Raw genomic sequence first — 12,596 nt, forward strand, 5'->3', positions numbered from 1 at the left:
TAATAGAGAACGTTTTTGGTGTGATACAAACTTTTTCTGTTTCCGGATTCAAAAAAAAGAAGATATGATCTTGATAAATAAGTTTATGGGTGTTATGGCCAATCTGCAGCCTATCGAGAACATCATTGACGAATATTAAATGAAATAATTTTAAGTATTTGATTAGATCTCGCATATTTCTTGATTATTTGTACATTGTATCAGTAATTAATTACAAAATGAAAAATTAAAAAAATAATTTTCTACGACTAATGCCCAGCGAAGCGGGCGGGTATAGCTAGTTAATAATAATTCTAATGAAATCTTATTTCAGTTAAATACGCTCTCTCATATTAACTAAATCAAACTCTTTGTACATATTTCATTTCGCTTTTATTCGATAACACCACCAAACCATCAACATCTTTATTAATATCAACATATAAAAAATATAAAATATTTTCATCTCCTTTAACCAAATGATAATATAAAATATTTGTACAAAATATGATTTTTGTGTATAAAAATATATTTTATTTACAATGACTATTTAGAAACTAATTTTCATATCAGATCAATGACCTAATAATAGTGCATTGAAATGTTAATATTGATAAACTTATTGTAAGTAATTATGGGTAAAAGGGTAACCATTATATATAATAACATAAATATTTTACATTATATTATCTATACAGACAAAGACATAATATTCCATTACATTTTTGTGTTTAATTCAGTTTTAGTGTTCTCTATTAAATAAGAGTACAAAAAATCACACAACATGCGTTATATCACTAATGTAATGTAAAAATAATAAATGATTATATTTTCATGTGTGCAACATTGCTAAATAATATTTTGAGGCGTAAAAGTGGTACTTTACGCAATATACTTTAAATGTTGCCATTTTCAGAATCTGGCATAGTTTAAAGGTAAACTCTTTCGAGTTTCATCTGAACGATTTGTCAATTCAGACCAGCTTGACAACAACTGGCTTCCCTCGAGGTAGCTGACCCCACCAACCCGCATTGGAACAGCATGGTGGAATATGTTCCAAACCTTCTCCTCAAAGGGAGAGGAGGCCTTTAGCCCAGCAGTGGGAATGTACAGGCTGTTGTTGTTGTTGTTGCCATTTTGATCGAACAATTAAAAGTCGTACAGATAAAAAAAGCAATTAAAATGCAACAGTTGAAATATTTAAAACGAAAAAACTATTTACATCCATCAGCTGATATACCGTACCATATAATATCATACAATTTACTTTCATACTTATCTATAACAACAATCTTAAAACATAAATAAAATAACGCTAACAATATTTGGCCTTTAAGTCCTTTCTTAAAATTTTTCCTGCCGCACTTCTCGGTATATTTTCCAAGACCGATATATCGTCTATCCTCTTGTACGCCGCAACTCTTTCGGCGACAAAACCGCACAATTCTTTGGGACTAGCACTAAAACCAGGCTTTAAAGCGACAAACGCTTTAGGAGTTTCTCCTTTTGTCTCATGTGGTACACCAATTACAGCTGCATCGCTTACAGCTGGATGATCACGTAGAACTGCTTCCAATTCAGCTGGAGGTACTTGAAAACCTTTTACCTGAAGAAAATAATTTAACCTGTAAATATCCTACTGCTGGAAAAAGTTCTCCTGCCCGCTGGAGGAAAAATTTTGAAATTTATATCGCAAACCTGCTCTGACATATACTAACACAAACTGAGCACATTCAAGCCTGCTCCTATATTTGTGCACTGTTTCTTTATATACATAATATATCGAATATCAATAAGCGTTGAGCGTCTCTGTTGTTTTCCATAAAACACTTAGAGTGACAGAGCAAGTCCTTGCGTCCTGCTCACACGTTTTATTTTGATTACTTAAAGCGAAGTACTACTATAACCATTTAATCAAATTTATTAATGTTTATAAGAATAGCATGCCAGTTTAGTTTATTATTATTAATAGCAATCAATCCTACCTTTATCAATTCTTTTAGTCGATCGCAAATCTTGATAACTCCATCATTATCAACGGTTGCTAAATCACCGGTCCTGAACCAACCATCACTTGTCAACACGCTGGCATTAGCCTCGGAATTGTTTCTATAACCTCTCATCACTTGCGGTCCTCTTACTAGCAGTTCACCTGTCTAAAAGAATAATTTAATTTCAAGTTTAATTTTAACAAATGTTAGTAACATGATTGAGACTTTGTATACATCTACAGCGTTTTAGCATGTTGGTTGTCATTGGTTAGGCAAAAAAGCCTAAAAGACTTCTTAGTATTCAAGTTTGCTTCATACCAAATTTCATCAAATTCTGTTCAGCAATTTGGTCGTGAAAGAGCAACAGATAGACAGACAGACAGAGTTACTTTCACATTAATAATATTACAATATAGTCTATATAGCATTGGATAAATGCGTGTTCAATCTTTGTTATCTGCACTTTCGACTACTCTATTTCCAATGATCTGTAGCCCAACAACCATCTCATCTTTCATTCGTCACTATTTTTATTGGAAGAAATCGCACATTCATCTAAATGTTCTGATTATGACGACCAGCTTTGCTTGTGGTCTAAATTCTGCAAATTTTATTTCCTTTGCAACTTCACAAAAATAGGTTCATATAAACAATTATTTGAACGAGGATCATAATGATATGTCGATTATTTCACATGAAACAACCAGGCAAAAAGTCATGCTTCTAACTTTACCAACATGCTTATCTTGCGAATTTCTAATATGTTTCTGTACGTATGTTCCGTCTATTTGACTAATCATAACACAGTTACTGCGCTATAATAAATGTATGTCTTAAATAAGCCTACTACAAAACTTGACAGAAAAATGCCTCACGAGTGATCATGTATGTGTAATAAAATTGTGTTGAATACATACCTGATTTGGTCCCAAGTTCTTCAAATCATTATCAACAATCCTTACATCGGTGTTAGGGACTGCATTACCCACAGCATTATAATCGTGTTGAGTTATTTGTGACATGGCTACCACCGGTGCCGTTTCCGTGAGCCCGTAGCCTTGACCAAAACGTATTTTGCGCTAAAAGTATAAAAGCAATAATCGTTATATTTGTGCTACTAAATGGCGCCTGAGGCTTCGCTTGCATTTAAAAGTTTTGGTTTTTTTTATGTTATAGGTTGACGGACGAGCATATGGGCCACCTGATGGTAAGTGGTCACCATTACCCATAGACAATGACGCTGTAAGAAATATTAACTATTCCTTAAAACGTCAATGCGCCACCAACCTTGCGAACTAAGATATTATGTCCCTCGTGCCTGTAGTTACACTGGCTCACTCGCCCTTCAAACCGGAACACAGCAATACTGAGTACTGTTGTTTGGCGGTAGAATAACTGATGAGTGGGTGGTACCTACCCAGACGGGCTTGCACAAAGCCCTACCACCACTATCTCATGTGTTAGACAAAAGAGTAGCCTATGTCCTTTCTTGGATGTCTAGTTTGCTTTGTACCAAATTTCGTCAATTCATTAGTTAGGTCGTAAAAGAGCGACTGAGAGACAGACAGATTTATTTTCACATTTATAATATTAATATAGATAAACTGGATTCTTAGAACTAGCGCGCACTAGTAACTTTCGTCACGGTGACTGTTTCGTCACTCTTGTCGAGTCCATGAATATGTATGGAGGTGCGCGCACATTACGACGTGACATTTGTGTCTGCATCTGTACATATTCACGGACTTGACAAGAGTGACGATACAGTCACCGTGACAAAAGTTACCAGTGCGTGCTAGTTCTTAGCAAGTGCTGAGTTAAAAATTAACCTATGTTCTTAATTTAAGCATTCTAGACTACCAATGTGCGATAATAATCAGTCAGTACCTATTAACCAATTTCAAAATTTAGACGCTCATATGTCATAGGTATTTTATTGTTTACATCTATACGAATATAAAATCATACTATAGGTACTCAATTTCGCCTGGCTGTAATATATAAATTATAAAATGTATACATAATTATCTCGGAGCACTGACCTGAACTATACTGAGGAATCTATCCGCGTCAGTGGAAACTATTGGTGCGGCTCCATTTATGACATGTTCCAAATATTGGTACAGCTTAGCCGACGCCATAGGATGTTGCGTCATTAACATTACTGTTGAAATTAATAATAATCTTATGTTATAAGAATATATGTGTCGAAACAAATGTATTTCTTCATTATTTATTGTTGTTATTAATAAATACATTCGTTTCAATTTTTTATTACTTATTGTGCTAACGATTCTGTGTAATAAATCCTATACAAGTAACTAGTATAAAATAAGAATGAAGAAATACCAACAAATTTGATATTATACTGTGTGAAATGTCAAACATTCTAGAAGTAAATACTAAAATACTTAACAATATAAAAGACTTAATAGACTCAATAGACTTAACAGCTGACAAAAATAGGAGAAATAAATTTGTCGATTGATGTTGGCGTAAGTTCGGGTCAGAACTTTGAAAGACAAATTAAATTAGGAATGATATGTAGTATTTATATATAAGTAACTATTTCTAATGCATATTAATTTAGAACGGCTATATACGGCATTAAAAATAGCATGAAGTATGTAGATATATGGTCTGTTTATCCTTGCTGATCGCCCAATTAGAATATAATATAGATGCTTCTTGATAACTTACTTAAGGGTGGTGCAAGGAACAGGACATTGACTTTGAATTTCTCAAGAGCTTGAAGATAAAGTTCCGGCTGGAATTTGTCCAAGGTCACCAATTTGACGCCTTGCGCCATCTCGTGAAACCCAACAACCACTGCCCCATAAATGTGGAAGAACGGTAGTATAGCCATCGCCACATCTTGATGACTCGCTGGAAATATAATAATACTCAATTAATATTACTTTTAAACAGCATTTCATGAATCAATTTGCAGATAATCCTCTAAATTAATTTGGTTAGCTGGTTACTAATTTAAACATTTAGTATGTATTGTAGTTGACTATGTGACGCCTGACTTGAAGGCGATTGGTCCCACAATGGTTGGTTTTATGTGATTTCCATAACCAGAAATTGTAACTTCCTAATTTCTTGCTTTTAATGAAATATCCTTAAGCACAAAAACATTCACTATTTATTAATTTCGGGTATTAACATCTTGGAAATCACAGTTTCTTTATAATGATATTATTCTAGTAGTAGATAATGACGTTATTCTAGTAGATGTTTTTTAATAATAATGATAAAAAATACAGATATAATTGATTAAATATTAAACTGAATTCACCTGTGGTCTCTTTATTACAAGTGATTGCTGGATCACTAATTTGTTTACAGTTCGCTATTATATTTCTGTGTGTCAGTTCCACGCCTTTCGGCAATCCTGTGGTGCCGCTCGAATACGGTAAAAAGCATAAGTCATTGGCAGTTCTCCTCACTTGTTTCAGACACGACTTGTCAACGTGAATGTCCTCACTGAGTTCATTAAACGCGACTGTCCCTTCTGGGACTGGATCTCCATTTGTTTTTACGACAATTATGGGTATGTCTAATTTTGCCATCTTTATTGCTTCTCTGACAACATTCACTCTGTCCGGTAATGTTACTATTAGTTTTGATTCGGACATTAGTAGCTGGCGTTGGATTTCATCTGTAAACATTCAAAAATGTATTATTCTAACTAATGCTTGCACAGTATTAGATGCGATTTTATCACGGTTTCCAATATTTTGGTGGTAGGGCTTTGTTCAAGCCCATCTGGGTAGGTATCACCCATTCATCGTATATTCTACCGCCGAACAACAGTACTCAGTACTGTTGCGTTCTATTCTGAAAGGTGAGTGAGCCAGTGTAATTACAGACACAAACATAACATCTTAATTCCAAAGTTTTGTAACGCATTGGTAATGTGAGAAATGGTTAATATTTTTAATAGAGCTATTGTCTATGGGCGGTGACAACTCACGATCGGGTGGTCCATTTGCTCGTTCGCCTACCTATACCATAACAAAAATCTCGGAGGACATTTACAGGACCATATATTTGAGTCACATTATGGCCAGATAACACCATATATGACTGTCATCGAAAATAGCATTTTATAAGCACGAACCGGGATTCCAATCAGAGTGTTTTTAGTCTATTTGATGACAAAAGAGGAAATTGAAAATAATAGGTAATCTTCTTCTACAGGCTATACATGATCATTAGTAACACTATAATAAATATGTCGAAAAGAGAAGACAAGGTGTCTTATAGTTAATGTTTTGTGCGCCCAGGCTTCGCACGGGTGCAATACTGATACTAAATATACTACAGAATTTGTTCATTACAATCTTCTAAAATTTTATCAGTGTATCTTTACTATATTGTCTACGTTTTATATACAATAACCTTTCTCTCGAATCACTCTATCTATAAAAAAATCCGCATCAAACATACATACATACACTATATACATACACTATATACAGGATACACAGGGACAGAAGGTGGAAAGCGACTTTATATTATACTGTGTAAGATTTCTTAACAGATTTCAAAACACTCTCGGCATATTCACAAATTATTAAGTAAATAAATTACTCCAAATTAAAAATTAATAAAACTTGAAATAGAAACAAAAATTTATCGTGACACTAATTGAACAAAGAGTAACTAATTCCAGTTTCATGACATTTTGTATGGTTTTCTTCTGGCCATTTGGGATATTTATCCGTATATAACGATATACAAATACGTATAACTTACGCGCTGTATAAATGGGATTGACGGTAGTAACTACACCACCAGCTGCCATCACACCCAACATAATCAAAGGGAAATCGGGAACATTTGGTAACATCACCGTAACGACATCGCCATCTCGTATTTTAAACTTCTTTCGAAGGTTTGCTGCGAATGCATTCGATAAATTAAAGGCTTGTTCGTATGTGTACCCTCGGCCGGTACGTGCACAAACCTGAAATAGTCAAAAAGGTCAAGTGAATAATATTTATAGTGAATTTAAACATAAATTGATACTTGAATGAAAGACATTTTGACATTTTTGATCGTAGGAAGTCAGTGCGGTTTACTAGTAAATAACTGAAATAAATACTCAAGGTTATACAAATTCATTACATTGCTTACGTAAGCTACGTAAAATCATTGTTTAATAATTAATTAATCTTATATTTTATTAACTGTTTTTTTTCCGTAAACAAATTAAATAATTAACTCATGGTTATGTTTTTGTTTTTAAAGCCGAAACACGCCTGATTTTATGAAGTTCTATTATTGTTTTTATATAATTATATTGTATTTTTATAATATTAACGTCATGAGATGCATAGGATTATAGACTTACCGTCAATGTCCTTTCGGGCCATTTTTCCAAATTCAGCCATACATAATCGTACAATGTATAATTTGGTATATCAACATTAGCGTACGGTGATTTGATTATTCCTTCCTTCGTCCATAGACTGTTTTTTCTCACACTAACACTGGAGAATTTTGAACCATTTTGCAATATATTTAAGGTTCTATTTGCAGTTCTCAACAGCTTCGAAGCCATTGTTTTCTCTGTAATAAAAAATATGTAATAAAAGACATGGCTTATATTATAAAACTGGTATAATACGTCATCTTATTATTATTTATGATAAAGATAATCTATTCGATATGAACAAACTAAAAACAATGATATGTTAGATTATATCTTTGGAATAATTGCTAAAAAACAATGGCAATTCATTTGAATTATTACATAACAATAACTTAACAACTACATACATAAGTATATAATTGTATGCAACTAACATGACTGTTTTTTAAAAGTTGAAAACGACTACTGAGTTTCTTGCCGATTCTTCTCGGTAGAATCTATTTACCGAACCGATGGCAGTTTCGCTTAATATAAATGTTAAATGACGATTCAAAAGTGTTTGTAAAAGACTACTTGAATAAAGTATGTATTGATTTTTTTAAATAACATTATATATAAAAAAAATAATTGTATTTGTAGCGATTATTAATAACAATAACATCAGATAACGACTGATGTTCGCTTCGATAACTATCTATATATTTATATGTAAATCTAATTTGAGGCCCAAACGTTACGTCAAGCCTGAATTCGCTAATTAATTGAAACCCTATGTATACGAAACGTATTTTTATTATTAATTCATAAGAATATACTGTTCGATTGGTAACCAGGGTCGCAAAATAATAATGGTCCCTTTATTATGTTAACTACCAGTGCTAATAATGAATATCATCTCAAGAGGCTATTTGACTGGTTTTTAAAATCAATTTTATATTATTTAGTAGAAATAAAGAACCCAGTAAAAGTTGTGTTTTTTATGTCTAGTACATATTTGCCGAAAAATATCATATTAAAAATTCCATATTCAAATACCGCGCAAAAACGCTACTTGGAAAATATGGCGCTGCAATGGGGTCGGTGACGTCACTTTCCTGTATTTTAATCTGTGGTACATAAATGTACATAATGGTAAGCCCGGCAAATCAGGAGCCTTTTGTGTCACGTGACAAATTCATTTTTATTTATGGATATTTGAATAAATTCAGTATTATTTCAAGTTTCGTTAGTAAATAACCATTTTTAAACTCATAATAAACACCGATTACAATAATTCGCAATTTATGTTTCGCATTTTCAAATAGCCTATTCTTTAGTAACGCGTAAACGTAGCAGTAGCAAGTATGATATTAATAAATATGGCTGTCAGGTATATTTGAATAAATATAACTGACATCCCTAATCATAAAATTGATAATTACATTTACTATAACTTTGAACTTCATTTTATAAATATTTTATATCTACATATGCAATTATATAGAGTTTAATTAATCCTTTTAAATTTCATTGTTATCGCTTCAAGCGTTATCAATCGATAAATAATGAACTTGTAGATTGATGAACTAAGACAATCATTAGCCGGTGATATTGTCGATGTTTAAAGTTCAATATTACTGGATTAATGATATTACAGATACCCTAGATCATACTGCCCTGTAGGTCGCCTGCCTAGCTTCTCGCCTTCGTGACGATTGAATGCGCGGTGACGTAAAATATAAATACACACATGTATTTCACATGTTGATATATCATAAACGTTTATCAGTTGTATGTGTAATGTTATATCACACACTTAATTTGAACCTAATCATTTATGATAATTATCAACTTTTAGGCTCACTACAAACATTCCTTTGAAAATATTTATTAAAAAAAAATTAAAAGATTTTTTTTAGTAGAAAAATTATAAGACTTTTTTTATAAGCTAAGCAAATATAAATTTATTAATAATACCGTCTTGTGTGAATGAAAATTCAAAAACAATTATTCACGAAATAAACAGAAGGAAACATTATCTCTTTAATTGAAACTTTAATTTTTTTTTTTAATTAAATATTTACATGTCATTTGTATTTGATTATTGTGGTTCTATTGAAAAAAATACCCTTGAAGTAGATTAATGGAAATTAGAAAAAAAAACTATTGGGAAACGAAAACAAACGGAAATTGTTTTGTAATTGTTTAAAAATTGCAAAGAAGGTGACAAATGACGACAATAAAAACGAAGAAGGCAAAAATTTTTGGGGTTCCGCATTTGTAATTCTCAATATGTATATGAAATTTCATTTCCCGACACGTGAAACAAAGTTGATGGCTGTTGAAGAAATCGGAATTCAAACTCAAACCAATAAATAAATATTTGTTCATTATATTTGATTAATTTTTTAAATAATATATAACATAAATAATATTTGAAGTTAATGGAAATTAGAGAAAAAAGTTTGTAAACGTAAACATTGGAGGTTTCTAGCCTCCAAAGTTTTAAAAAGTTATAGGGTTTTAAAAAGTAATAGGGTTAAGACCCTATAATCCAAACTATCGACCTACAAGCTTCCCGTCCTGACTTCGCACAGAAGTATTTACGAGGGAATCGTGTTGATATTTCAGTCAATCTTCCGGAGTGAGTTATAAGGAAATGAATATATGTGAATTTATGAGTAATATATGTTTATTTATAATAAAGCACTACTGCACTTAACCACTTATTTCCACTATAATTTTACTTACAAAATTCCAAAAACAGTTTTATCGACGTTCAAAACGCCAATTGTCCAATGACATCGCGTCAATTTGCTGTCCTGTTGTTTATTTAGCTTTTCTCCTCTTATGTTTGGAATAGAGTATAAGTGGAGGGAGAAGGAGAATGCGCAAGACAAAGTGCATATAAGAGGCGTTCACTGTTACAGCATACTTCGGTATTACACCCGAAAACGCCAATAGATGTTTCACAACACAAATCGACACGAAAACAATAGCTACGTGACAAGAATAATAATCTACCTTTGAACTGCTGTTGATAACACATATAAAGCAAATTAGTAGTCACAGCACATGACTAAAGGTTCATTTAAACTTGTCCGTTTAACTGTTTGTTATGGTAGTTGCATCGAAGTTTACATTATGTTAATTGATAGATTGTTTTTTGTTTTCAGTTACATTAACGCTTTAATAATAAATAGTATACATATACACTGTACTAAGAAAATCTGAATATTTTCTAAGATATAGCTTGCTCAAGTGTGATTCAATGATGTTATTAAAAGAGGGAAGAGCGTGGTATACTCAATTGCAAGGAATAAGGAACAAAACAATAACCAGTGGCGTAGCTAGATGAGCAAGGGCCCCGGTGCACAGAAAAAGAATCGGGCCCCCACCCCCTCTTTTCCATCTCTCTTTAACAAATAATTACCCTTTAAAAGTATAGATACCAAATAAGAAATCTTGTGCACAGGTTCGTGATTTTCTAGCTTCAGAAGCTTAAGGTTTGGTTTAGAGGGCCCTCTGAACTCCGGGGCCCTGGTGCACTGCACCACCTGGCCCTACGATAGCTACGCCACTGACAATAACCTTAGAAATGAATATAATTAAACATAACATAAGCGTCGATTTTATGGTTTATACACCAACCTATATGAATAATAATGATAGAGAACTAAGATATCACTAATGCGAGAAAGAGATGGCAATAGTGGTCACTGTTACGCAGTTACATAACAGTGATAGGTAATTACTTTCATTTATATTCAGAAATAAAATACACTATGACCGCATAATATACCGAAAAATGAAAAGTACGTACCATCAACGGATAAGATATTTAATGTCTTTATAGTTATTATTATAGTTTATTTATTTTAATTTAAAATTACCCAGTGTGTATGAATGAAAAGTAAATTCTCATATCCGATTTCTTCGTAAATTTAAATAAGAATAATTTAACTTTGAGAGTTATGGGATCTTTAATCGTTTATTGGGGATAGGTATTTTTTATTTTATTTTTCATGATAAACTATTATCTACGAACTGTCTCTCGGAAAAAATAATTATGTAATTTTTACGAGAGTAATTTCATTTATGATTATTAATAAACCGAAATATTAATAAAGGCAATACACCTGAGACGTCTCAATAATGAATTATGTTGTGTTTAAGTGTTTTTCATTTGTTCCATTCAGATAAATATATTAAACTCAGATTATTGGCTTTAAAAAATATTAGTTGGTGCAACTATTATTTTGAATTCAATATTTTTGGGCCTTAGTACCGCTTTAAACACACACTTTTTCTGTTTTTACATCAAAACAGTCTATTCACATCTCGAATAACTTTCACAACACAGCACCCAAACAAGTTGCCGACACACAAGAATGTTGGGAATCAATAAAATTGAATATTTTAATTAAAAAAATTAAAAAAGTTTTGGTTGATAACCTCCTTTGAAAGTCGCCAAAATACACATACGAGTATAATTATTAATTATACTCTTATATGGTTTAAAACATGTTAATCGTTTTCGCAAAATATTGTTTGACCATGATTATTGTCAGTGTTTATCAATGTTTTATTTTTATCCCACGTAATTTATACGAAATTAAACTTTATTATTATAACAATACATGTCAAATTCGATTGCGGCAGTTCAGTCAACTGAGTTGAGCGTTTACAAATAAAACGAACACAACAATGATTTTCTCTCGCTAGTAAAAACTTTTTATGCTTACCTTATTTTAATACGGCGCGTATATTTTAAATTCAAATTAAAAACAAATCACCGCTAACACAAACAAAGAAGTTACGCACTTATTAACACTGTACGAGTAGTCTTATTCGCTTAACGAACTTCACATTACTAAAACAACCGAATGAATGTGTGTCGGCCGTCCATTTTCCATGTTTGTTTGACTCGACTCGACGGTCTACGCTCGTCGCTCACCGACTCGAATAGGGATGAGCGCAATGAAGTGATTCATTCGGTTAATTACTAACGAGTAATAAAAAAAATATTCAAAGTGATTTTAAGTAAATAATCGAATAAATTATTTGTATGACGTCACAATAAAAGTAACAATTTAACCATAATTTCAATCAATAGCAATTTCATATTAAAACATACGTCTTAAAACGTGTTGTTCTATATAATTATGTAATAATAGCGACCCAACTAGGTGCGCACGTCTACTGAAACTGATAGTATTTCTGTACCTACTATGTATTATACGTATAGACCTTGAATCAATCTA

At 32.2% G+C, this 12,596-nt stretch overlaps 1 protein-coding gene across 1 annotated transcript; it reads right to left on the minus strand.

Annotated features, from left to right (window-relative positions):
• Positions 1 to 357: 357 nt before the first annotated feature.
• Positions 358 to 12,336, minus strand: LOC124535629 (4-coumarate--CoA ligase 3-like). The gene is made up of 9 exons (XM_047111902.1): positions 12,078 to 12,336; positions 7,333 to 7,550; positions 6,735 to 6,945; positions 5,272 to 5,634; positions 4,671 to 4,856; positions 4,013 to 4,134; positions 2,888 to 3,049; positions 1,965 to 2,135; positions 358 to 1,585 (listed from the first exon to the last, which is right to left on the minus strand). The coding sequence occupies exons 2-9, from the start codon at positions 7,540 to 7,542 to the stop codon at positions 1,295 to 1,297; spliced, it is 1,716 nt and encodes a 571-aa protein (XP_046967858.1). The 5' UTR covers positions 7,543 to 7,550; positions 12,078 to 12,336; the 3' UTR covers positions 358 to 1,294.
• Between the last annotated feature and the right edge of the window lie 260 nt (positions 12,337 to 12,596).

This window comes from Vanessa cardui, chromosome 15, assembly GCF_905220365.1.
Source record: "Vanessa cardui chromosome 15, ilVanCard2.1, whole genome shotgun sequence".
Taxonomy (NCBI): Eukaryota; Metazoa; Arthropoda; class Insecta; order Lepidoptera; family Nymphalidae; genus Vanessa; species Vanessa cardui.